Raw genomic sequence first — 25877 nt, 5'->3', positions numbered from 1 at the left:
CAGGTGTGAGCCACCGCACCAGGCCGAGAAAGGCAATTCCTAGCCTTCATGTATATAGCTCTGGGGCTGGACCTTACCTGTTAAGATCAAGGGATAGGTGGGCTTTGTTCAGATACCTCCCAGAAACACATTAGGAGCAGAACTCAAGAACAGAATCAACTAATAGGAGCATACTTTTGGAAGGTTCTGTGACAAGGTGATAAGACAAACACTAGGCCAGGCGTGGTGGCTCACACCTGTAATCCCACCAGCACTTTGGGAGGCAGAGATGGGCAGATCACCCGAGTTCAGGAGTTTGAGACCAGCCTAACATGGTGAGACTGTTTAAAAAAAAAAAAGACACGTAAGACAGGGAGGGTAGTAGACAAGTGTTTTCCCTGACCTGAGCTATAGGGATCACCTCCATTGTCTGGGGCCTTAAAAAGGTCTCTTAGCTGCACATCTGAATCTTAAAAGATGCTAGAAATAGACTTTCATCTTTGGGGTGTGAGATGGAGGGCAGGGCTAATGGTTGTTGTGGATGCCTACAGATGGACCCCAAACTGCGCCCATCCTTTGTGGAGATTGGGAAGACCCTGGAGGAAATTCTAAGCCGCCTACAGGAAGATGATCAGGAGAGGGATAGGAAGCTGCAGCCCACAGCCAAAGGTAAGAAATTAGACCCAGGAGCCTAACCTAACCCTAAGGGAATTAGGATGTGGGGCCTTCCCCTCTTAGGGGATCCCAGGTCCAGAAACAAAGGGGAGGGGAAGGAGATGACACAGAAAGTACTGGCCTCTTTAAGAGCCATGGCTTGGCATACTGCTTCCCATCTCTGAGTCTGTTTCTTCATTGGTGAAACGAGACAGTGGTACCTACACTTTGCTTTCATGAGGGAAAACATTTTGTGGTAAAATGCTGCTTTTATTTGTTATGACTAGTAAGACTTACCCAGACTCGACTATTCTTTAGGACTCTTGGAGAAAACACCTGGGGTGAAGCGACTAAGCTCACTGGATGACAAGATCCCCCACAAGTCACCATGCCCGAGACGTACCATCTGGCTGTCTCGAAGCCAGTCAGACATCTTTTCCCGAAAGCCCCCACGTACAGTGAACGTCTTGGACCCATACTACCGTCCACGAGATGGTGCTGCCCGCACCCCCAAAGTCAACCCTTTTAGTGCTCGCCAGGACCTCAAGGGGGGCAAGATCAAGTTTTTTGACCTGCCCAGCAAGTCTGTCATCTCTCTGGTATTTGACTTGGATGCACCAGGGCCCGGAACTATGCCCCTGGCTGACTGGCAGGAACCCCTGGCCCCACCTATTCGCCGGTGGCGTTCCTTGCCTGGTTCACCCGAGTTCTTGCATCAAGAGGCTTGTCCATTTGTGGGCCGGGAAGAATCGCTATCTGATGGGCCCCCACCACGCCTAAGTAGTCTCAAGTACAGAGTAAAAGAGATTCCACCATTCCGGGCATCTGCCCTACCAGCTGCTCAAGCCCATGAGGCTATGGACTGCTCCAGTCTCCAGGAAGAAAACGGTTTTGGGTCCAGGCCCCAGGGGACCAGTCCACACCCTGCAGGTGCTTCTGAGGAGATGGAGATAGAAGAAAGGCCAGTAGGCTCAACTCTAGCTACCTTCTCCACCTCAGGCATCGGCCTGCAGACCCAGGGAAAGCAGGATGGGTGAGGGGAGTTTAGTCCCTGTCTCACCTTGGGGATGGACCTTCAGCTGAAACCATATGGCCCTGTAGGTACACAGCCTTGACTCTTCCCTGGAGACCACAGAGTAGGCAGGCTAAGCCAAGCCAGGCTCAACTTCTGGGCTCCCAGTGCCCATTGGCTGTGTATGATGGGGAGGCAGCAGTGAGAGGTCTTCCTAGTTAGGGCCAACAGCTGATACCAAGCCTCTGAAATCCAGCAAGGAGGTCTGCCTCCCACCGGACCTTCCAGTGCACTTCCCTAGACAGGTCCAGAGGATGTCTAGTTCTAGGCTGGGCTGGCAGGTAGCTATTACCCTGGTTCTTTCCCCACCCCAGGTCTGTCTCTTGCCCTTTCTTGGGGCATATAAGCTATTGAGTGGAATATGGAGCTGATCAGGAGGCCATAATGGGCATGGCTGTTTCCCAGACCTGAAGATTGGGGTGCTTCTTGCCAGTATGTCTAAGACACTTGAGTAATTGCTGTTTGCACTGACTGCATGGTCAGACCACGTCACTACATTTCTATGCAACGGGAAGGCAAGGTAGCGTGGTGGTCATGGCTCTTAGCTAACCTATTCAAAGACCTTTTCCAGTTGATTAATCTATTTTCATATTTATAAAGAAGTCTTAATGTTCTGCCCCGTAAGACTTTCAACCTTGTGGTTGGGAGTGGGGCTGGTTTTGTAGGCCCTAGGGCCTGCTTCTATGTATTTGTCAACATGTGATGATACATTCAATTGGTTAAATGGTTTATACATGGACTGATTTTCTTCCCTTCCTGCTATGGCTGGAGCTTGGGAACAGTCTTTCCTTATAGAGCTGCAATAAGAAATAACCAAAGATGAAGCTGGTCAAATATTTTCATAACTTGCTTCTGTTGATTTTTTTTTTTTTTTTTTTTGCAAAACTTTCCCAAGACATTTTCAGACTTAAAAATAAAGTCGGTGTTACAGGTGCTGGTCAGCCTTCTTACTTGTACCTCAGACACTGAGATAAAGGAGGAGGTCCAGGGCAATGCATTGATGTCTTCCAGGACACTCCCCATCCCCTGAACTCATTAGTAGTTGAGTATGACATTTACAGGCTAGAGAGACCCAAAATATGTTACACCTGAGTGCTAGGTAGAAGTTGCATCAGCTGCTGCCCCAAGCGAGCTTCATCTTCTGATTGTGGGCTTTGGAGGAACGAGAGAACTGGCTCTTGGCCACTGTGAGGGGTACAGCTTTGCCACTCAAATATACCTTATTGTGGCATTCAGGGAGCCAGGGTCCAGAGCTACAGGGCTGGGGTCCCTGGCTCACTTCCACATAGGCCATCACATAACCTGTCATAAAGGCATCAAAACCAGCTCGGTGCAATCCATCCCCAGGCACTGGGTTAGGACTGGCTTGGCTCCCTGGCACTTCTGAGGTGGCTGTATCAGCTATTTCAGGCCTTGCTGCCTTAATCCCTATCTCTAAGTCATTTTTGTTGCCTTGCTTGGAGTGAGACAGGTTCCTAGTTTCATCCTCAGCCGCTTCCTGCTCAGTGTCTTCAGCCTTGAGGCTATCCCCACGGACCTGCTTCTTGGGAGGACCATCCTTAGCTTCTTCCCCAGACGTCTGTGCACCCCGTAGGTTCAACAAAGCCCTCTTCCGTTTTTCCCGCCGCCGCCGCCGTCGCCGCTTATCCTCTGCCGCAGCCTCATCCGTGTCAATGATAAGGTCAATGTCGTGGGACTGAGGACACTGCGGTCCCAGGGAGCACCAGCCATAAGCCTACGAGTGGGAAAGAGGCTTAGAAAGGGGCTCCAGATATCGGAACCTCCCTTCCCAAGAAATAGGTGGGTGCTCTCACCGAGAAGTTGTCACAAATGCTGGTGGGATGAGGACGGTGGGTTGCTGGGGGCAGGCAGCAGCGGTAATCAATATGGGCCCTCATGCTGGAAGGATAGTTGCAGAACTCCAGGGTAAGGTGTGGGCTGCCAGCTGCCCGCTGCTTCCCATTTTCCCGTTCACTGCAACAGCGCAAGAGGGTAATGGTCCACTAGCATAAAAGCTCCATAAGAGCAGGTTTTTTGGGTCTGTTTTGCTCACTGCTGAATCCTCAGCACCTAAAACACTGCCTGGGCACATGGTAGGAGCTCAATAAATATCTTAAGTGAATGAAATAAATTCGTATCAGGTCCCACCCCTTTCCCTCAACCATTTTCTCACCATTTCCGGAAGGCATATTCTAAGTAGGAGGCTACGAAGCGTGCATGAAACTCAGCAGCATATTTGGTGTCATAAATGCCTGCCGGGAACATCTCACACAGGTCAGCGGTGAATGTTCCCAGACTCTCAGGGAGGTGTGCATAGAAGTTCTGGTACAGGAACACCAAGTCTATAAGGCCATTGTGTAGCACCAGGGGCCGGCGGGCTCGGATTAGCTCCAGGAATAGGGTCCGTACTGACTGGCTCTGGCTCTCATCACCCTAGGTGAAAATAAAGAGGTCAATGAGAAGGACAGAGTCCCCCAGGTAGCCTCTTCTGCTGGGCACTTACCAGGCTCCCCCACCTGGAATGCTCTCTTTCTCTCTACCTAACCCAACTCTACCCACCTTCCTCATACCAGTCTTATTTCCCAAGCCTTGCCATTAGTGATTCCCCATACTCCCTAAGAAGCAGATTCTCCCCAGGCATCCAGCCTAGGGTAGGAAGAAATAAAGTCACAGAAGGGGCAGGCCTCGAGGCTAGGGAGGCTGGAGGCTTACCTTGTCATTGCCCTTATGGTAGGGGATGCCCTGGGCATACTGCTGGTTGAAGTTGAAGCCATGCTGTATCAGAAACTGCACAGACTTTGGTTCTATGACATACTCCTCCATGCACAGCAGAGTGAGATTGAACACTTGAGCTAGGTAGGAATGTTCACCCTGGGAGAAAAAGGAAGACTGCTATATAAAGATTTGGGGGAGCTAAGCTACAAGGATGCAAAGGCTTAAGAATGATACAATGGACTCTGGGGACTAGGGGTGGGAGGTGGGTGAGGGATAAAAGACTACACATTGGGTACAGTGTACACTGTTCGGGTGATGGGTGCACCAAAACCTTACTAAAGAACTTATTCATGTAATCAAACACCACCTGTTCCCCATAAATCTATTGAAATTTCAAACAAACAAACAAAAAAAACCTATCAAGTTAAAAGAGATTTGGGACAAAAAAACTTCCTATCTGATGTTCTCCAGAATCTCTGTACCCTCCTCCCCACAGCCAGACCTAGGATAGGGGTGAGATCAGCCCATACCTTGTCTGGCTGCCGCTTGAAGCAGGCGAGGCCCAGGGAGAGGATAGAACGGGTCCTGGCAGCATGACACACAGCCTTGTAACGTTCCTCGATGCACCTTGGGGTTCGGTTTGGGGGTTACTGTGGCTGGGAGTTAGCCTCATGAAGGACCCAAACCACCCAGGTCTGTGACCCCCCTCCCACCACCACTCCACAGTTGAGGGTGGGCACTAAAGAGAACAGGGCTTATACTTACTGGTTCAACAAACTCTTCCTGTCCCCAAGCCCACTCAGCTCCTGTGGATAGGTAAAGGGAGGGCTGTGACAAGCCCTCAGCACCAGCCCCTTCACAACCACCTGCCCTCCTTGTTTCCCAGTTCTCACCGTGTCCACAGCCACGAAATTGGCTGTCTTTATGGCTAGCAGGAGGGATGGCCACATCTCCTTAAAGTTGTTGCTTTGAACATCTACTACAGGAACCCGGACTATTAGCTCCTCCACAGATGTTGTGCTCTTGCTGACACCACCTGGGGTAAGGAGGGTGACGGATGTTCATGCTTAAGGAAACAGCCTAGGCGAACAGACACCCCCAAGCTGGGCCACTGTGATGGTGGTAGTTTCCACTGGTAGCTTTTCCCACAAGCCTTTGTATCCCACGCGTTCTACACACAGGACTCGGAGAGTGCCCTGAATTTGGGGAGAGGAAGCCTGGGTCTTCCAATGGCTTATACGAGACTGGGAAAATTACTTCCCACCTCGCTGTCACAATCCGTAGAGGAGAAAGTTGGACTAGATGACCTTTGAGATTCTTTTTTCCCAGGTCCTGCAGGAAACATTTAGCAGGGTTTGAGGATCTCAGCTTCCTTAATATCCCACAGGGATCCATACTACTGTTCTCATGGTGACCCAGCACCACAAACAACAGTTCCCAGAGCCTGATAGCGCCCAACTCCAGAGCTCCCAATACGTCCTACATTCCTTTGCACCACAACGCCCAATCCACTCCACTGAACTGAATTACAACTGTTACTAACCGTTATAAGCTCCAGACTACATCTCCCGCCATGCCTCCATCAGCCCCATACTCCCAATGCTCCAGGCTTTTGCAGCCCGAGCCGCGGTGCACATCGGGACTCGTAGTCTCCTCGTGGCTAGTTCAGGCGGAAAGCGTAATCCTCTGAAGCCTGAGGAGTCTCTAGAACTATGAACGCGAGGCCTTCCCCTCTCCCGAGAGCAGAGGCTTTGAAGGCTACCCCTGGGAAGCCGCTCACCGTCGGAGGCTGCGGGAGCTGAACCTGCGCCATCGTCACTGTCGGCGGCCATGACACCGCTCGTCTCCCGCCTGAGTCGTCTGTGGGTACGCAAAGCTTCCGCTGGGTCTCCTTGCGCGGCTCAGACAGTCGGGGATGGGGCGGAGTCTCGCCGTCACATCGCCGGGGGGTCGGACTTCCGTTCAGACCTCCCGGGTCCGGCACGGGGAAGGGAGCCAGGCGCTCGCTAGTTGCCTATTGGCAGCCGCCTCGCCGCCGGGTTGGACTCGAACCACGCCCCCTGGAGTGAGCCGGAAAGCCAGGAGCGCTAGAGCGCACCGGAGGTAATCTTTCCCGCGCTCGTGGCGGAAACGCGGGCCCTCGGTGTCCTGCTGTCTTCATCAGCGTGGGCCGGGGGTGGGGTGTGTTGGGGTATCCGGGTTTGGACTTTCCAGAAAAGGTGATGCTGCCTGAGCTGAGCTTAAAACACGCGCAGGAGTTAGGCTAGGAGAGGGTCGTGTCGGGGAAAGACGGTGTTCTGGGCATCGGTAAATTCCCAGAGAGCTCAGTGCTCGCCAGAAAGTGAAAGAGGCGAAGAGTTTGCCTTCAGAGGAGTCTGAGGAGGGGGTAGGGCAACAGACTAGTTAAGGAAGCTTTTATCCCAACACTTTGGGAGGCTGAGGCAGGCGGACCACCTGAGGTCAGGAGTTTGAGACCAGCCTAATCAACATGGAGAAACCACGCCTCTACTAAAAATACAAAATTAGCTGGGTATGGTGATGCATGCCTGTAATCCCATCTACTTGGGAGTTTGAGGCAAGAGAATTGCTCCACCTGGGAGGTGGAGGTTGCGGTGAGCTGAGATGGCGCCGTTGCACTCCAGCCCGGGCAACAAGAGCAAAACTCTGTCTCAAAAAAAAAAAAAAAAAAAAAAAAAAAAAAAAAAAAAAAGGAAATAAGTAATCTAAGTGATAATGTGAACTTGAATTAAGACTGACAGTATGGATGGCGAGGAAGGGACAAATTGTGAAGCAGCTAGGTGGTATACTCGACCTAGAGGGTGACTGAACTTGAAAGAGGTTCCTATTGGAAACTAGTCCCTCCTCAGACACTCCGATTCCCATCCACCTCTGCCTACCAACTCTCCTTGGTTACTCATTGTTTATAGTTCATCTTCAGCTTCTCTTATTATTCGGAACTGCTTGGGCCAGGCACAGTGGCTCACGCCTATAATCACTTTAGGAGGCCAAGCTGGGAGGATCGCGTGAGCCCAGGAGCTCAAGACTAGCCTCAGAGAATAAATGCGTGAGATGAAAAAAAAGAAGAAGAAGAAAAAGACTAGCCTGGGCAACATAGTGAAACCTTGTCTCAGGCTGGGCGCGGTGGCTCAAGCCTGTAATCCCAGCACTTTGGGAGGCCGAGGCGGGTGGATCACGAGATCGAGACCATCCTGGTCAACATGGTGAAACCCCGTCTCTACTAAAAATATAAAAAATTAGCTGGGCATGGTGGCGCGTGCCTGTAATCCCAGCTACTCAGGAGGCTGAGGCAGGAGAATTGCCTGAACCCAGGAGGCGGAGGTTGCGGTGAGCCGAGATGGCGCCATTACACTCCAGCCTGGGTAACAAGAGCGAAACTCTGTCTCAAAAAAAAAAAAAAAAAGGAAGGAAGTGACATGATCCAGAAAGGTTGCTTTGCTCTTTGGAGAATGAATTGTAGAATGAATATGGAAGTAAGCAAGTTTGGTGAAGGATGTTTGGTTATGAAGGGAAGGAGGGTGAGACTTGATTGTATACGAGCCAAGGGAAGAACTTCCCCTTTGCTCTCTGAAGATCTCCTGAAAAATCAACTCAAAAGGCAGATTAACTAGAGAAAAGGCATGCAAGTGTATTAACATGCACACTGGAAGAACCACAAAGTGATTACCCATCCCCCTAAAGAGTTCAGAAGTTTATATACTGTCTGGCAAAACATTATGGGAGGGGTAGAAGAGAAATTCTGTTTTTTGTTTTGTAGAGATGGGGTCTTGCTATGTTGCAGGCCTAGTCTCGAACTCCTGGGCTCAAGCGATCTTTCTGCCTTGGCTTCCCAAAGTACGAGGCTTACAGGTCTGAGCCAGCATGTCCAGCCCTTTTTGTTTAAGGAGATTTTGTTGAAGGACAATAAAGGATTACTAGGGAGAATGGAATGAGGACAGAGATTAATTTGTAAATAGTTCTCTTTGGAATTTGAATTATTGTTCAGGTATGGTTTCGTGTTAGTCTTAGCAGGAAGAGAAAACAAAACAAGTATTCTTTTTAGTGGGTTTGGACTTTAGGCAGATAAAGAGTTCCAGACAACAACTTCATCCTGGCTTTGGGAGAGTCTGTGTGGGGTGGAAGGATCAGAGGGACCTTGAGGCTTCTCGAATTCAGCATGTCAAAGTGCCATATTTGTAGGTATTGGTTTCTTTTTTTTTGAGACAGAGTCTTGCTCTGTCTCTGTTGCCCAGGCTGTGCAGTGGCACGATCTCAGCTCACTGCAAGCTCTGCCTCCTGGGTTCAAGTGAGCACATCCGGCTAATTTTTTGTGTTTTTAGTAGAGATGGGATTTCCCCACGTTGGCCAGGCTGGTCTCAAATTCCTGACCTCAAGTGATCCACCTGCCTTGGCCTCCTGCAGTGTTGGGATTACAGGCACCCAGCCTGGGGTATTGGTTTCTGAGCTCCAGCAGTTAGAAAGGATTAGAGGAGCAGGACCCTGAAGAGGTGGAAGTTGAGACAGTGCAAATGGAGGTAGATTTGAAGGAGGAGGCAAGCTCTTTTGATGCAAATGAGGTGGTAAAATCAAAGGTTTGGCGGGGGTTGGGGGGTTGATACAGAGGCTTAGCAGGGACTGCATTTTATCACACAGCATGTTGTGGATTTGAAAGAACAAGTTACCTAATCTCCATAAACCTCAATTTCCTTATAGATGGAGGTGATACTGGTACATACTTCATGGAGTTACCAGGAAATTGAGACATCTGGTAAACCTCTTCATGGGGTCTGACATAGAGTAAGCACTCACAAAGTATTAGCTCCTTTTAGCTGTTAGAGAAAAGGTAGCCTTAAGAACAGTCAGGGAGCAGTGAAAATCAACCAGGCACACTTTCTCATTGCTAATGGTCAGCCACCTATGGTTTACTAGATCAGGAAAAGATTAGGAATAAAAATAGCTCATCTCTATTCTCCCACTGATTTGCCATCTGTTCTTAGGCAGATCTTTTGTCCCTCTTATCCTTGGTTTCTTCTAGGATAGAATGCAGATTTTGGGGCCAGGTTTGGTGGCTCATGCCTGTAATCCCAGCACTTTGGGAGGCAGAAGTGAGCAAATCACCTGAGGTCGGGAGTTTGAGACCAGCCTGACCAACATGGAGAAACGCCAACTCTGCTAAAAATACAGAATTAGCCAGGCATGGTGGCACATGCCTGTAATCCTAGTTATTCGGGAGGCTGAAGTAGGAGAATTGCCTGAACTCAGGAAGCAGATGTTGTGGTGAGCCAAGATTGCACCATTCATTGCACTCCAGCCTGGGCAACAAGTAAAATTCCATCTCAAAAAAAAAAAAAGAATGCAGGTCTTAGACTATATGACTACCAAAGACTGTTTCAGTGTAAAAATGCTACATCTCTAAGAGGCAGAGAAACCATCTACCCCAGTTCTCCCAGGCATACCTAAACAGCCCCTATCCACACACACAGTTACAATAAGCATCAGAGATACACAAATGCTCCCAAACAGGAGGCTCTGGTCCTGCATCCATCCCAGCCCTGGCCTCTCAATCTTTGCATGTCTCCAGGGATATAACGCTAACCCCCTTGAGGCCACTTGCTCATCTCTACCAGTTGTATCTCAGTGCTGCAGCCAGCCAGGGGTAAACCCATGAGCATCTTCAGAGTGCTTGAGAAAAGCTAGACCCTATGTGAATGATGTAGGGAGGGAAGTGGCTATCACCCCTGGAAGACCTCAAGTTTCAGCCTCATTGTGACTGACTACTTTGGCTGGATCTTTTTGTTTCAGATCATCATGAGGAAACCACGAGCAGCCATGGGAAGTGGTCACAGGAAGCAGGCAGCCAGCCAGGAAGGGAGGCAGAAACATGCTAAGAGCAGCAGTCAGGCCAAACCTTCTGCCCCTAATGGTAAGGAACTCAGTTGTGGTCCAAGGCTCATCGGCCATGAAAGGGGGCAGATTCAGGCTGGGAAGGGATTTCGATAAGTATCATTAAGAGACTTACTAAGGGCCAGGTGTGATAGCTCACACCTGTAATCCCAACACTTTGGGAGGCCAAGGTGGGTGGATCCCTTGAGCCCAGGAGTTTGAGACCAGCCTTGGTAACATGGCAAAACCCCATCTCTATGCTTATGTGGTGGTGAGCGTCATGTAGTCGCAGCTACTCGAGAGGCTGAGGTGGGATGATTGCTTGACCCTGGAAGGCAGAGGTTGCACTGAGTGGAGATAGTGCCACTGCACTCCAGCCTGCGCAACAGAGCCAGACTCTGTCTCAAAAAAAAAAAAAAGAAAAGAAAAGAAAAAGATGGCCGGGCGCGGTGGCTCACGCCTGTAATCCCAGCACTTTGGGAGGCCGAGGCGGGTGGATCACGAGGTCAAGAGATCGAGACCATCCTGGTCAACATGGTGAAACCCCGTCTCTACTCAAAATACAAAAAATTAGCTGGGCATGGTGGCGCGTGCCTGTAATCCCAGCTACCCAGGAGGCTGAGGCAGGAGAATTGCCTGAACCCAGGAGGCGGAGGTTGCGGTGAGCCAAGATCGCGCCATTGCACTCCAGCCTGGGTAACAAGAGCGAAACTCCGTCTCAAAAAAAAAAAAAATTAAAAAAAAAAAAAAGAAAAAGAAAAAAAAGAAAAGAAAAAGAGAGACTCACTAAGGGTGTAATTCTGACTATATTGCTGTGTGACATTAGGATAATTGCTCTGAATGGCTGCTTTCTTACCAGTCAAATGGAGCAGTAGTTCAGCATTTCCTCCCTCATGTGGCTTTCATGGGACCAAATGAGTTTATGAGCCTGAAAGTGTTTTGTAAATAAGAAAGCCCTGCTCAGGTATAAATTACACCTGGCTAAAACTCTTAGGTTTTCATTATGGCTCAGAAACAAAGAAGCCAACAGTACCACCCTGAGAAAATTAAGGCCAGAAACTTAGCCACAGTTACATGCAATTACAGAACTCTGGTCTGACTCCAACTCCAAAGCTTAAGTAAGGGGGTTGGTTGGAGGAAGCCCCAAGTGGGAGCATACTGCCACAGGCTGCTGTGTCCCGAGACCCTGTGCAGGGATGATTTCTGAGTGTCCTGGGGCTCCAGCAGGCCTGGCCAGACAGCTGGAAGAGGTGGTATTGCAGGCCTCTGTCTCCTCATACCATCTATTCAGAGACATAGCCGAAGTCACAGCCTTCCGAGGAAGTCTGCTAAGCTGGTACGACCAAGAGAAGCGGGACCTACCATGGAGGAGACAGGTAGGCAGGCGAGGAACAGGGACAGTAGGTGGGAGGCAGGCACCTATCCCCCTCCACCCTAACTCCTCATCTGGGGTTATTACACTGACAGGCAGAAGATGAGGTGGACCCGGAGAGGCGGGCATATGCTGGTCAGTACATCTCCTGAGAGCAGGGCACTTTGCGTTGAGGACCTTGGGTCTGGGGGCTGTGGGCCAGGATAGGGCAGGTCAGCAGTGTCCTCATGCCAACTCCTTTCCCCCAGTGTGGGTCTCAGAGGTCATGCTGCAGCAGACCCAGGTTGCCACGGTGATCAACTACTATATCAAATGGATGCAGGTGACTCCAGGGGACGAAGGGGAGGGTCATGGGTCAGACCCCAGATGAGAGCCTCTACTTTGGGGTGGGTGTAGAGAATGCTTCCTCTACCACCCTCACCCTTGACCTTGTCTCTTTCTGCCTGCCTGTGGCTGTAGAAGTGGCCTACACTGCAGGATCTGGCCAGCGCTTCCCTGGAGGTGAGAGCTACCCAAGGGTAGGGGGGATAGGAACAATGGAGGGACTGATGAGTGATCTCTTTGACCTCTGATCCCACCCACAGGAGGTGAATCAGCTCTGGGCCGGCCTGGGCTACTATTCTCGCGGCCGGCGGCTGCAGGAGGGAGCTCGGAAGGTACGGAGATGGCAGGAGGGTGGGAACCTAGGAGTCTTGGTGTCTCATAAGCTTGAGTCTTACACTCCAATCAGGTAGTAGAGGAGCTAGGGGGCCACATGCCACGTACAGCAGAGACCCTGCAGCAGCTCCTGCCCGGTGTGGGGCGCTACACGGCTGGGGCCATTGCCTCTATTGCCTTTGGCCAGGTAAGCCCACAGCCCACCCCCATTTTGTGTGTGCTCAACCTCCTTCCTCCCAGCCCAGGCTGACTCTTTGGCTCCTCTGTGCCAGGCAACCGGTGTGGTAGATGGCAACGTAGCACGGGTGCTGTGCCGTGTCCGGGCCATTGGTGCTGATCCTAGCAGCAGTCTCATCTCCCAGCAGCTCTGGTAGGATGTCGGGGTGACAAGGGTACTTCAGGGGTGTCTCCAAAGGAGCTTTGGCTCATAGCAGTGTTCCCTTCTTTTTTTTTTTTGAGACGGAGTTTTGCTCTTGTTACCCAGGCTGGAGTGCAATGGTGCAATCTCGGCTCACCGCAACCTCCGCCTCCTGGGTTCAGGCAATTCTCCTGCCTCAGCCTCCTGAGTAGCTGGGATTACAGGCACGTGCCACCATGCCCAGCTAATGTTTTGTATTTTTAGTAGAGACGGGGTTTCACCATGTGGACCAGGATGGTCTCGATCTCTTGACCTCGTGATCCACCCGCCTTGGCCTCCCAAAGTGCTGGGATTACAGGCTTGAGCCACCGCACCCGGCCCAGTGTTCCCTTCTTTTAGGAGTCTAGCCCAGCAGTTAGTGGACCCAGCCCGACCAGGAGATTTCAACCAAGCAGCCATGGAGCTAGGGGCCACAGTGTGTACCCCACAGCGCCCACTGTGCAGCCAGTGCCCTGTGCAGAGCCTGTGCCGGGCACGCCAGAGAGTAAGCCTAATTGGGAAGGGGCAATGAGGAGTCCTAAGGAGTGACTCTGTCCCATGACACCCAACCCTGTGCCTCTCAGGTGGAGCGGGAACGGCCCTTAGCCTCACGGAGCCTGTTGGACAGTCCTGATGTGGAGGAGTGCGGTGAGCACCAAACCTAGCCCTCTCCCCAGCCCTTCCTGGCCCTGTCAGAAGCCTCATTCCAGTTCCTCTTCTAACCTGAGTAAGAGTCTGCAGAACCCGGCCAAAGCCTGCTCTCTAGGCTTGACACCTAAGCCCTCTTGGCCTGAGTAGGGCTCAGGGATCTCCCTTCCCAGCTCCCAGCACTGGACAGTGCCAGCTGTGCCTGCCTCCCTCGGAGCCCTGGGACCAGACCCTGGGAGTGGTCAACTTCCCCAGAAAGGCCAGCCGTAAGCCCCCCAGGGAGGAGAGCTCTGCCACCTGTGTTCTGGAACAGTCCAGGGCCCTTGGGAGTGCACGAATTCTGCTGGTGCAAAGGCCCAACTCAGGTACCTGGATACTGTGCATGGAGGGCAGTGGCATGAGTAACAAGGGAGAATGGAGGGAATTGGCAGCTGATGCCTGACCCCTGCCTGCCTGCCCTCCCTCTCAGGTCTGCTGGCAGGACTGTGGGAGTTCCCGTCTGTGACCTGGGAGCCCTCAGAGAAGCTTCAGCGCAAGGCCCTGCTGCAAGAACTTCAGCGTTGGGCTGGGCCCCTCCCAGCCACCCACCTCCGGCACCTCGGGGAGGTAAGTGAGCAGCGGGAGGGCCAGCAATGTTGGCTTTTGAGGCTATATCCACAGGCCTATTTGAAGCCCTTGGTCCCTCCTCCAGGTTGTCCATGTCTTCTCTCACATCAAGCTGACTTATCAAGTCTATGGTCTTGCCCTGGAAGGGCAGACCCCGGTGACCACCGTACCACCAGGCGCTCGCTGGCTGACCCGGGAAGAATTTCACACCGCAGCTGTCTCCACCGCCATGAAAAAGGCATGACCTTTGTTGTCTTTGTTGTACTTCTTTGTGTTTCCTACGTGTTCTACATGAACATATTACTGTGTAAACAGGAAAAAAAGGCATGTTGATTTTATTGTTTGAGATGGAGACTCACTCTGTTGCCCAGGCTGGAGTATCATGGTGCGATCTTGGCTTAACTGCAACCTTTGCCTCCCAGGTTCAAGCGATTTTTGTGCTTCACCGTCCTGAGTAGCTGGGATTACAGGTGTGCACCACCATACCCAGCTGTTTTGTACTTTTTGTAGAGATGGGGGTTTTACCATGTTGGCCAGGCTGGTCTCAAACTCCTGGCCTCAAGTGATCCACCCACCTCAGCCTCCCAAAGTGCTGGGATTATAGGCATGAGCCACTGCACCTGGTCAAAAAAACATACACGCTTTTTATATTTTCTTTTATTGAAACAGAGTCTTACTGTGTTGCCCAGGCTGGAGTGCAGTGGCACAATCTTGGCTCACAGCAGCCTTGCCTCCCAGGTTCAAGTGATTCTCTTGCCTCAGCCTCCCACATAGCTGGGATTGCAGGTATGTACCACCATGCCTGGCTGACTTTTTGTTTTTTAATTTTAATTTTTTATTTTTATTCTTTGGGTGGGGAGACGGAGTCTCTGTCTGTCACCAAGGCTGGAGTACAGTGGTGTGATCTGAGGTCACTACAAACCCTGATTCCCAAGTTGAAGTAATTCTCCTGCCTCAAAGTGTGCACCACTCTAGGGTCCACTACCACGTTGGGTGCCAGATATAGGGTCCAGCCCTACAGGGTTCTGTGAGCCTCTCCCGGCTGGTGCAGAGATGAGAAATTGTAGAAATAAAAGACACAGACACAAAGATAGAGAAAAGAGAGTTTGGGCCCAAGGGTCCACTGCTACCCAAATCATGGAGACCAGCAGTGGCCCTGAATGCTGAGACACTCTCACTTTTATTGAGTTGCAAATCTGGGGGCCAGGTAGGTAGGGCGTGGTCTTGGTGGTCAGAGACTTGGGGGCAGGGTAGGTAGGATGTGGCAGTGATAGGGTCAAGTACTTTTTGTGTCATTCAGGTAGGGAGTCAGGAATTTCTGGCACCTGAAGTGAGGTAAGGAGCCTAATGCATCAGCACCTTTTCCATACTTATCAAGAAAGAACTAAAACATTAAGATTTTAGGCCGGGCGTGGTGGCTCACTCCTGTAATCGCAGCACTTTGGGAGGCCGAGGCGGGTGGATCACGAGGTCAAGAGATAGAGACCATCCTGGTCAACATGGTGAAACCCCGTCTCTACTAAAAATACAAAAATTAGCTGGGCATGGTGGCGCGTGCCTGTAGTCCCAGCTACTGGGGAGGCTGAGGCAGGAGGATTGCTTGAACCCAGGAGGCGGATGTTGCAGTGAGCCAATTTTTATTACTATTACTGATTATCTTTTCTAAGAAAAAAGGAACCAGGTGCAGAAGTGGAACATGGGAGTAGATATGGAACGTGACCACTGAAGCACAGCATCATATAGAGACAGTTAAGCCCCTGGATGTCTGCGGGCCCACCAGACAGCAGTCAGGCCTCGCCACAAGAGCTTGGAGAAGTGGAGTTTTCTCCTAACTTCCCCAGGAAGGAGATTTCTCGGCCATTTTGTATGTCTCCTTCCCTAGCTGGCTAAACAGTGGACGCTGCTGCACAGCCAAGGCGCCCTCCAGCAGCCTTTATGCGGGCGTGACAGACGGCTTAAAGCATCTTCCCTTAGTGTCATTCATTTCACAATGTCACCCCAGGTTCACACTTCCAACCTGAGAGGCATTAGTAAAAGAATTAAGATCACCTATGAATAACTAAGATCACATATGAATAACTAGTAACTACTACAGTTATATTTGTAGTTACTTTCTTCTTCATTATTTATATGGAAATAGGCTGAGGCCTTTTGCTCCTGCCTTGGCGCTTATGGGATCTCCCTACCACACACCATCACACCTGGCTTTTTTTTTTCCATTTTTGGTAGAGATGAGGTTTCATCATGTTGGCCAGGCTGGTCTTGAACTCTTGACCTCAAGCGATCCACCTGCCTCAGCCTCCCAAAATGCTGGGATTACAGGCGTGAGCCACCAAGCCCAGCCCTGATTTTTTTGTATTTTTAGAGATGGAGTTTTACCATGTTTGCCAAACTGGTCTTGAACTCATGGCCTCAAATGATCTGCCCACCTTGGCCTCCCAAAATGCTGAGATCACAGGCATGAGCCACTATGCCTGGCCAAAAAAAAGTACTGGGACATGAAGTTAAGGGCAGAACACCAATTTGGCTCTTTTGGAGAAAGTGCCAGCCCTGTCTTCCCTGTCTTCTTGACTAGGTTTTCCATGTGTATGAGGGCCAACAGCCAGGGACCTGCAAGGTAAGTCTCTTAGCCCCCTCCCAGCTGTGTTTCCCCAGGCTTGAGTCCATGGGTTTTTAGTCAGTTAATTGATGCATGTTTGGGTAAACATTCTCCACTCCAGGCTTCACTGGAGAGAGGACTAGGTCTTGACCTGGAGACCTTGCAGTAGGGGGTGCAGGGTAGAGGGAAAGGAACAAATTGATGAGGACAATCCAGTGTCACAGATGTGTCATGTGCTGGGTTTTATGGGATATGAACTGGGGAGCCATCAGTCCTTTTTTTTGAGATGGAGTCTCACTCTGTCGCCCAAGCTGGAGTGCAGTGGCCTGATCTTGGCTCACTGCAACCTCTGCCTCCTGGATTCAAGTGATTCTCCTAATTCAGTCTCCTGAGTAGCTGGGATTATAGGCACCTGCCACCACGCCTGGCTAATTTTTGTATTTTTAGTAGAGACAGGGTTTTACCGTGTTAGCTAGACTGGTCTCAAACACCTGACCTCAAGTGATCTGCCTGCCTCTGCCTCCCAAAGTGCTGGGATTACAGGTGTGAGCCACGGCACCCATCCATGGGAGCCATCAGTTCTATCTGGGAGGCAAGGATCAGGAAAGGCTGTTTGGAGGAAGCAGCTGGTAATCTGGGTCCTAGAAATCAATCATTTCTTCAGGTTTGGGAGGGGAATCAGCCGTAGCAATGTTCTTTCGGGTCCCAAGAGTAGTGTGTGAGCAAAGGAGGGGACCAGTGCAGGCTGCAATAGTGCTTAAGGAGCTGTGAGCAGTTGCTTTAACTGGAAAGGTGAGCAGGGCCTGCTGGGTCAGTCAGGGTGTGAGCCTCAGGCCAATGACCCATTTTAGATGGAGAGAGGACTCAAATTTGCATTTTTAAGACAATTCTATTCCCTCAGGCAACGTTTTGGAGATTTGATTGGTGGGGCAGATAATTGAGGCAGGATGAAAGCTCTACAGCATTCCAGGTTAAGCCTGAGCTATCCGTAGAGTCCGGGAAAGGGAAGGAGGGCAAGGAGAGGATTGTCTTCTCCCCCACTACTACAAGGGCTCCCTCCTTCCATTTTTTTCCACAGGGTTTCAAAAGGCCCCAGGTGTCCTCTCCATCCAGTCGGAAAAAGCCCAGCATGGGCCAGCAAGTCCTGGATGATTTCTTTCGGCCTCACATCTCCACTGATGCACCCAGCCTCAACAGTGCAGCCCAGTGACACCTCTGAAAGCTCCCATTCCCTGAGAATCCTGTTGTTAATAAAGTGCTTATTTTTGTAGTTATTTTGTGTTTTATTTTTGAGACGTGGGTTTTGCTATGTTTCCCAAGCCAGTTTTGAACTCAAGTGATTCTCCCACTTCAGCCTCCTAAAGTGTTTGTATTACAGGCAGGAGCCACCACGCCTACCCTTTTGTAGCTGTTTTGGAGCGTTCCACCCTCTCCCTTGTCCCCTCACTCCTCACATCTGAGGGAGGGATGCAGAAAGTGGTGACATTGTGCTTGGTCCTAACTTCCTCTGGCTGAACTCCCAGCCAGCCCTGGGCAGATGGGATGGGTCCGTGTTCTGTCCAGACTGATCTGTCCTCCATCCCCCAGGAGAAAGCAAGGCAGCTGCAGGGAGCACCTGCCACTGGCTGACACCCAACACCCTCTGTCTAGGTCTCAGGTCAGCTCTGATTGGAGCGGTGGCATCACTCTGGAGCAGGTAGCTGGGCTCAACTCTCACCCAGATCTTCCCCACCTGCAGCGCTTGCTCCCTAGCGGGGGAGGAAGCACAGAAGATTTGTTCTGTTTTAAATTCCTACCTCAAGTAGGAAATCATTTATTTTGGGCTATGTTATGTAGAGTGAAACTACAGAAAAGCAAATGGCTAATAATGACAGGATTTGAGGTGTGGGTGGGAGGAAATAGAATCAATGGGACACAAGGATTCCTAAGTATTAACCAATACTTGGTTCTGTTTTCTAGTTGTGTGATTATTTTATTGTTCTGTGTATCTTGCATATTTATCATGGACTGTATATAAGAAATGTTTTAGTTTTTAAAAGTCCCACCTCTTTGAAGCCCAGTGAGAGAGACAGCTTCTGGCAGGTACCGATGAGATGGAAGTCATACGTGCCCTCAGGAGGCAAAGCTTTTCACTAGTTGGGCCTCCTGTGGATCTTAAGCTCTGTGCTGACCTCCTGAGCGCAGGACAACGGGCTGCAACCACCTTTGGGCCTCCTTAGGCTTCCTGGCTCCGGGCAGCTTGCTCCTGTACAGACTGCCACAGGGCTCTGATGTTGCCCTGACCAAAGCCAGTGGCTCCCTGCCTCTGAATCAGCTCCAGGAAGAAAGTGTCCTCAGTAAAAAGGGACTTGGTGAAGACCTGAAGCAGAAACTTGCCTTTATCACCATCTAGCAGGATGCCCTGCCGGGCAAGCAGATGAGGCTGGTGCCCTGCAGCTCGGATCTGCCTCTCCTTTCCTGGCTGCTGGTAGTATGCACCAGGGGGAGTCAGGAACTGGCCTCCAGCAGTTGCCACCCCTTCAGTGGCCTCCACGATGTTAGGCGTATACAGCCCCACGTGCTGCAGCCCTGGCCCCTTGTGCCGGGCCAGGAACTGCTCCACCTGGTCCTGTCCTGCTGTGGCCCTTGGCAGGGGCTCAGCCAGCACGAGAGTTGGGACAACGCTGCCCGCCTGGGCCTGCAGGGCTGTGAGCCTCAGTCCCCCCAGCCCAAACCCTGCTGCTATTTCGAGGCCCAACTCGGGATCCTCACCTGGGCTCAGCGGCAAGTGGCAAAAGCCCAGGCAGTCGTGGAACCAGCGCAGGAGTGCCGGGGAGCTGCCGGGGTTGCAGGCCAAGGTCAGGTGGTCCACGTGGCTGACCCACCCGGGGCCAGACGCAGAGAGCAAGGGCCTGAAGCCAGGCAGGAAGGGTCCGCGGTAGCCGGCGCGCTCCAATAAGGTCAGGCTGAGGTTGCCGGCGGGTGAGTTGACCACGGCGTAGGTGGCAGCACCCTGCGCGTCCCGCACGCGAACCGGAGGGACGGGCACGCTGCAGCCCAGCGCTGCCAGCTCCCGAGCTGCGGCGCCGGCGTCCGCCACGTCGAAGCACAGGTTCGTGGCGCTGGGCACGGCGTGATGCGGGTCCAGGCCATACAGTGGCTCTCCTGGCCCCGCGCCCTCGTTCACCAAAAATACCGCGTCGCCGCTGCGTAGGGCCAGCTGACGCCAGCCACCCGCCTCCCGCGAAGCCAAGGGCTGGAAGCTGAAGAGGCGCTGCAGGTCCCGGGCGAGGGGCTGCCCCGAGGGCACGTGGAAGGTGATATGGCACAAACGAAGGGCGGGCGCGGCCATGGCGCTCCGGATGGCAACCTGGATTTGTCCTTTTGGGACCACTCACTTGTGGTTGGGGACTTCGGGGCTCTCAGTCCTGGGCTGATCCTTGGAATTTTGCGGAGTCCAGTTTTTCCCGCAGAGCACGTTCCTCGCTTTCTTCCGGAAAGAAGTCACCGGCCGACCCCTGAGAGCTCGCGGTTCTCCCTGCAGCGCCACCCCAGCCAGGAGCAGTCCCGGGACCACCGGGTCTCACTGAGCTGAGCTGCGGGTTGTGAGAACCACGCGGAGCCAGTGCACCAGCCGAGCCGGAGAAAGAGGGCGGAGCCCGTGACTCCGCCTTTGACTCCCCACCCTCTGCCCACACCCTGTCGCCTAGGATACTGCGGGGTCGCCGCGCTGCTCCTTCCCAGGGCCTCAGGTCCGGTCACGTTCTTGGGCACTGAGCCTCCTTTCCCCAGCCCGGGAACTCACAATGGCTGCCTTCACTAGGCGCCAGAGACGCTGGGCTCCCACTTATCTCCCCAACCTCACAGCGAAGGGATTCAGCCCGGGTTCAGAGAGGAGTTGGAATTCGCTCTCCACATGTTTTGAGACAGGGTCTCACTCTGTCACCCAGTGGCACAATCACAGTTCACTCTGCAGCCTCAGTCTTCTGGGTTCAGGCGATTTTCCTGCCTCAGCACACAAATAGCTGGGACCACATGCCCACGCTACCACACCCCAGCTAATTAAAAATAATTTTTTGGCTGTTCGCGGTGGCTGACACCTGTAATACTAGGGAGCTGTAAACTTTGGGAGGCCCAGGTGGGCAGATCACAGGGTCAGAAGTTGAAGACCAGCCAGGCCAGACGGGGTGAAACCCCGTCTCTGCTAAAAATACAAAAATTAGCCCGGCATGGTGACAGGCACCTGTAATTCCAGCTACTAGGAAGTCTGAGGCAGAAGAATCGCTCGAACCCGGTGTAAGGTCTGCCCACACCGTGGACAGCATGGCGACCCCCATGAACCACATGTACACCTCTGGAGCGCTTTCCGGAATTAGAAAACCTGAAGTAGCTCGAAGGAAGAACGATTAACCCCTGTGGAGCCTACTTAACTTTAAGATATTCTCTGTTGTTCCTCATTCCTGCCCCAATTGATAAGGCCATTGGACTTTGTAACCTCATGACTCCACACCTGAGGACCCCCTCCCAACTTGCAAACCTACTACTTCCTCCCAGCTTGCAAAGAACCACCCTAGCCGGGCGCGGTGGCTCAAGCCTGTAATCCCAGCACTTTGGGAGGCCGAGGCGGGTGGATCACGAGGTCGAGAGATCGAGACCAACCTGGTCAACATGGTGAAACCCCGTCTCTACTAAAAATACAAAAAATTAGCTGGGCATGGTGGCGCGTGCCTGTAATCCCAGCTACTTAGGAGGCTGAGGCAGGAGAATTGCCTGAACCCAGGAGGCGGAGGTTGCGGTGAGCCGAGATCGCGCCATTGCACTCCAGCCTGGGTAACAAGAGCGAAACTCCGTCTCAAAAAAAAAAAAAAAAAAAAGAACCACCCTAAACTTAATTTTGTAACTTTCCACTAAAACCCCTGCAAGCTATAAAACCAACTCCTGGCTGGGCGTGGTGGCTCACGCCTGTAATCTCAGCACCTTGGGAGGCCGAGGCAGGAGGATTGCCTGAGGTCAGGAGTTCAGGACCAGCCTGACCAACATAGTGAAAACCCGTCTCTACTAAAAATACGAAAAATTAGCTGGGCATGGTGGCAGGCGCCTATAATCCCAGCTACTTGGGAGGCTAAGGCAGGAGAATCCCTTGAACCCGGGAGGTAGAGGTTGCAGTGAGCCGAGATAGTGCCATTGCACTCCAGCCGGGGTGGAACTCCATCTCAAAAAATAATAATAATAATAAAACCAACTCCTATCCCACCACTCTTCGCTGATGCCTTTTTTGGCCTCAACCCACCTGCACCCAGGTGAATGAACAGCCTTGTTGCCCACACAAAGCCTGTTTGAGGGGGTCTCTTCATTTAGCTCGCACATTGTAACACCTGAGATGAGGAGGTTGCAGTGAGCTGAGACCATGCCTTTGCACTCCCACCTGGGCGACAGAGTGAGACTCAGTCTCAAAAAATAAAATAATATGAAATAATAATAATTTTTGTTTTGTAGAGCTGGGACCTCACTATATTGCCCCAAACTGGTCTCAAACTCCTGGGCTCAAGCAATCCTCTCACCTCAGCCTCCCAAAGTGTTGGGCAATCTCTCAGCCACTCCTGTCTCTTTCTTCAATCCCACTTCTGTCAACATCATTTAACCCCTTGTCCCAAGCAAGATTTGGAGGAATAAAACCTGATGGTTTGGGATCTGAAAGGAACAGCTGCCTGGCTGTCCTTCTTCCCCTTCCCCTTCCTCTAAGGACTGGAACTCAGGTTCTCCTCGCTCTTTGCAGCTTCCTGACTTGGCATTGAGTCAGAGGAGATTTTGGCAGGGGGTATTTCTAGCTCTGGAACCCAAAATTGTGTGAGATGAGTGGATTGAGGAAATTCGGAGTCTTCTGGAACTTCAACTGAGTGGCCCTTGAAGGGTTAGGGAAGGGCATCCAAGAAGGGCAAAAGGCATAAGCAAAATTCACTAAGAAGGTGAGCCAAACTCTTAGAGGAGCAAGGGGCATGCCATAAGGGAGGTATTTAGGATGAATGCCACAGCCCAAGGCATCACAAGAGATTCCTTTGTCAGGCAGTATGATCTGTGGGGTTTCACTGGTAAGAGGGAGAAGGATGTCATGGGGGACAAGGGCCTGGGTGGCTGTTCAGGCCTGCAGGCAGGAGGGCAGTACCCAGGAGCTGGTCAGGGTGGTAAAAGGTACTTGGTGCTACTCTGCAGACCAGTGAATGGGAGGCCATGGGTTCCAAAAGCCAAATGGACCTGGGTTTGAATTTCACCTGCAACACTTACTGTCTGTATGGGCAAGCTGCTTAACTCCTCTGAGTTTACTTTGCTCAGTAAAAATGGGAATAATAGTGCCTACTTCATAGAGTTGTGATTAAATGAGGTGGAGTAAGTGTTCAGTTAATAGTAGCTGTTGCTATTGTAGTTATTCTTTTAAAATTTTTTTAAATTTTATTTTGCCACATGTTCTAATATTTATTTATTTTAAAAAGTTTTTTAGAGATGGGGTCTCACTCTGTCACCTAGGCTGGAGTGCTGTGGCATGATCAGTCTGTCACCTAGGCTGGAATCTCACTGCAGGCTCCAACTCGTGGGTTTAAGCAATCCTTCTGCTTCAGTCTCCCAAGTAACTTGGGACTACAGGTGCACAATGCCTGACTATTGTAGTTATCTTCTGTATTGTTATATTCTATCTCATGATACAATGCCAGTGGCACCTCCCAGAAGGTGCTGTGTGGCCTGCTAGAGAGATGGGGGCAGGGGCTTCACTGGCATGGGCCAAAGGCTAGGCAGCCTAGTCAGTGAGCAGCTCTCCCCAAGAAATCCTGGGTAGTGAGAAAGGAAAAAAAATCTTGGGGGCCCCAAGTCACTAAGCTAAAGGGAAAAGTCAAGCTGGGAACTTCTTAGGGCCAATCTGCCTCCCATTCCATTCAAAGTCACTTTAAAAGGTTTATTTTGGAGAATAAACCTGTGAGGGGCTTCTGGCTGATTTCCGTCAGGAGTGTGCTCTCTTACAAACTAAGAGTATTTATTGTTGCCGGGCGCGGTGGCTCAAACCTGTAATCCCAGCACTTTGGGAGGCCGAGGCGGGTGGATCACGAGGTCGAGAGATCGAGACCATCCTGGTCAACATGGTGAAACCCCGTCTCTACTAAAAATACAAAAAATTAGCTGGGCGTGGTGGCGCGTGCCTGTAATCCCAGCTACTGAGGAGGCTGAGGCAGGAGAATTGCCTGAACCCAGGAGGCGGAGGTTGCAGTGAGCCGAGATCGCGCCATTGCACTCCAGCCTGGGTAACAAGAGCGAAACTCCGTCTCAAAAAAAAAAAAAAATCAGTTAATTTACTTTAAAACAAGAATTTACCGTATAAAATTCTTTTATATAAATTTTGTTTTCTTTAACATCAAAGATTATACCAGTCCTTTCCCAAAACAAACTTCCTTAATGTTTGTGGACTAGACTGCCTAAGGCCACAGGATTAGAAGTTAGGGCATTTCACTAAACAGTTCAAGATGTAGCTATCTTTATTAAACTAATATTAATGTTTCACTTATTAAGAAGTTACATAAGTGGAGATTATTCTGTTTGGGCTGAGTTACAGTTTTGTAGCCTGTACGCCAAATTTTGACACCTTATAGTATTTGGCAGAGCTAAGTATGAAATTACTTGATCGATAAATGCAAACAAAAATGTATACTGGCAACTCTCAAGACATTTCTAATCTTATTGTATCAGTAAGTTTTAAAGTCATGTGAACTGAAAGGTCCCACAAATTTTACTTTTCCCTTAAAAGTATTTGATTTAGGCCGGGGATGGTGGCTCAAGCCTGTAATCCCAGAACTTTGGGAGGCTGAGGCAGGTGGATCACGAGGTCAAGAGATCAAGACCATCCTGGTCAACATGGTGAAACCCTGTCTCTACTAAAAATACAAAAAATTAGCTGGGCATGGTGGCACGTGCCTGTAATCCCAGATACTCAGGAGGCTGAGGCAGGAGAATTGCCTGAACCCAGGAGGCGGAGGTTGCGGTGAGCCGAGATCGCGCCATTGCACTCCAGCCTGGGTAACAAGAGTGAAACTCCGTCTCAAAAAAAAAAAAAAAAAAAAAGAGCAAAGCAAAGTGAGAGACAAGACAGGGTGGGTGGCTAGAGACTTTCAGGATCCAGCAGGATGAGCAGCTACTGTCCACTGCTTCCTGGCTTGCAAGACAGCCTCTACCCACAACACTAGTCCCACATTTTGGCATCAAATGTAAGAGTTAAAGAAAGAGGACAGAAACATGAAAAGTGGCTCAACAGTCAAAGACAAGTTTATTTTGGAGAATAAACATGAGAGGGGCTTCTGGCTGATTTCAGTCAGGAGTGCTCTCTCTTACAGACAGAGTATTTATTGGTGAGAGAGCTTGGGGTGTTTCTGTGTGGGGAAGTTTATGGCACTGTTGTAATGTCTCTGGTCAGAGGGGAGGTTATCTTGGGGCTGGCATGTCTGTGGTTGGGGAGGGGCTTGGAATGTTTCTGGTCAGAGATGTTATTTGTGGTTTATGGTCATGCTGACCTTTGCCATTAGGCTGATGCCCTTTGGATTTAGGCAGTCTTTGATGAAGGTCAAACTAAAATTGTGGTGCTGGTCCAAGACGGTTTGGCTGTTTTTTTTTTTTTAAATAAGACCGGGTTTTACCATGTTGGTCAGGCTGGTCTTGAACTCCCGACCTCAGGTGATCTGCCCGCCTTGGCCTCCAGAGTGCTTGGATTACAGGCGTGAGCCACCACGCCCGGCCTGGTTTGGCTGCTTTGTCAGCCACCTCTCTGCTGACACAAATGCATATCTGACTCCCTCCTCTGGAGAGGCTAATCAGAAACTCAAGAGAATCCAACCATTTGTCTCTTATACATCTATGACCTGGAAGCCCCATCCCTGCTTCCAGTCTTTCCACCTTTGCTTCGATGGAAAGGTTGATTGATGGCTCATGTCTCCCTAGAATGTGTGAAAGCAAGCTGTGCCCCGACCACCTTGGGCACATGGCGTCAGGACTTCCTGAGGCTGTGTCACAGGCACGTGTCCTCAACTTTGGCAAAATAAACTTTCTAAATTCATTGATACCTTTCTCAAATTTTGGGGGTTCACATTTTGGTAACAATGAAGAAATTTGAGTGGAGGTGCTCCTAACCTTTGAAAAATCTCCTGTTGGTGCTTGGTACCAGCATGAACTAATTTAATGGCTCAAACCAATACGACAATTTGCTGAGGTCTGGGAGCATGCCCTCCGGAGAATCCTGATCTCCCCAAATTTGATCAAGATCTAAAGCTTTTTTTTTTTTTTTGAG

At 50.9% G+C, this 25877-nt stretch overlaps 4 protein-coding genes across 14 annotated transcripts in view; 2 read left to right on the top strand and 2 right to left on the bottom strand.

Moving 5' to 3' along the window:
- TESK2 (testis associated actin remodelling kinase 2) overlaps window positions 1-4648 on the top strand; it is a 165022-nt gene extending 160374 nt beyond the window's left edge. For all 3 annotated transcript variants that reach the window (XM_074380715.1, XM_010347426.3, XM_010347430.3), the window contains exons 10-11: window positions 531-648; window positions 952-4648. In XM_074380715.1, coding sequence (XP_074236816.1) covers window positions 531-648; window positions 952-1670 — 837 coding nt within the window. In that variant the 3' untranslated portion in view covers window positions 1671-4648. The remainder of the gene's footprint in view (window positions 1-530; window positions 649-951) is intronic.
- TOE1 (target of EGR1, exonuclease) lies at window positions 2817-6281 on the bottom strand. 2 transcript variants are annotated; one of them, XM_003936908.4, is made up of 8 exons: window positions 6201-6281; window positions 5314-5456; window positions 5186-5226; window positions 4951-5047; window positions 4418-4576; window positions 3879-4138; window positions 3520-3679; window positions 2817-3440 (listed from the first exon to the last, which is right to left on the bottom strand). In XM_003936908.4, exons 1-8 carry the CDS (start codon window positions 6250-6252, stop codon window positions 2817-2819), a joined length of 1536 nt encoding a protein of 511 aa, XP_003936957.3. In that variant the 5' UTR covers window positions 6253-6281. The 2 variants fall into 2 exon arrangements, with proteins under 2 accessions (XP_003936957.3, XP_010345726.3); XM_010347424.3 differs by having other exon boundaries at window positions 3520-3604.
- Window positions 6201-17849, top strand: MUTYH (mutY DNA glycosylase). 8 transcript variants are annotated; one of them, XM_003936903.4, is made up of 16 exons: window positions 6207-6286; window positions 10220-10340; window positions 11528-11676; window positions 11768-11807; window positions 11921-11994; window positions 12132-12173; window positions 12257-12328; window positions 12403-12516; window positions 12602-12699; window positions 13087-13231; window positions 13311-13374; window positions 13548-13739; window positions 13844-13980; window positions 14066-14218; window positions 16556-16597; window positions 17658-17849. In XM_003936903.4, the coding sequence occupies exons 1-16, from the start codon at window positions 6251-6253 to the stop codon at window positions 17787-17789; spliced, it is 1611 nt and encodes a 536-aa protein (XP_003936952.3). In that variant the 5' UTR covers window positions 6207-6250; the 3' UTR covers window positions 17790-17849. The 8 variants fall into 8 exon arrangements, with proteins under 8 accessions (XP_074236819.1, XP_003936952.3, XP_010345723.3 ...); XM_010347421.3 differs by having other exon boundaries at window positions 11525-11676; XM_010347422.3 differs by lacking the exon at window positions 6207-6286 and adding an exon at window positions 6353-6523 and having other exon boundaries at window positions 11525-11676.
- A 397-nt stretch (window positions 17850-18246) lies between these two features.
- HPDL (4-hydroxyphenylpyruvate dioxygenase like) lies at window positions 18247-20184 on the bottom strand. The gene has a single exon (XM_003936911.3). It carries the CDS (start codon window positions 19908-19910, stop codon window positions 18795-18797), a length of 1116 nt encoding a protein of 371 aa, XP_003936960.1. The 5' UTR covers window positions 19911-20184; the 3' UTR covers window positions 18247-18794.
- Between the last annotated feature and the right edge of the window lie 5693 nt (window positions 20185-25877).

This window comes from Saimiri boliviensis, chromosome 11 (assembly GCF_048565385.1).
Source record: "Saimiri boliviensis isolate mSaiBol1 chromosome 11, mSaiBol1.pri, whole genome shotgun sequence".
Taxonomy (NCBI): Eukaryota; Metazoa; Chordata; class Mammalia; order Primates; family Cebidae; genus Saimiri; species Saimiri boliviensis.
Note: the sequence above shows the minus strand (reverse complement) of the source record. Positions and strands in the feature narration are given on the sequence as shown.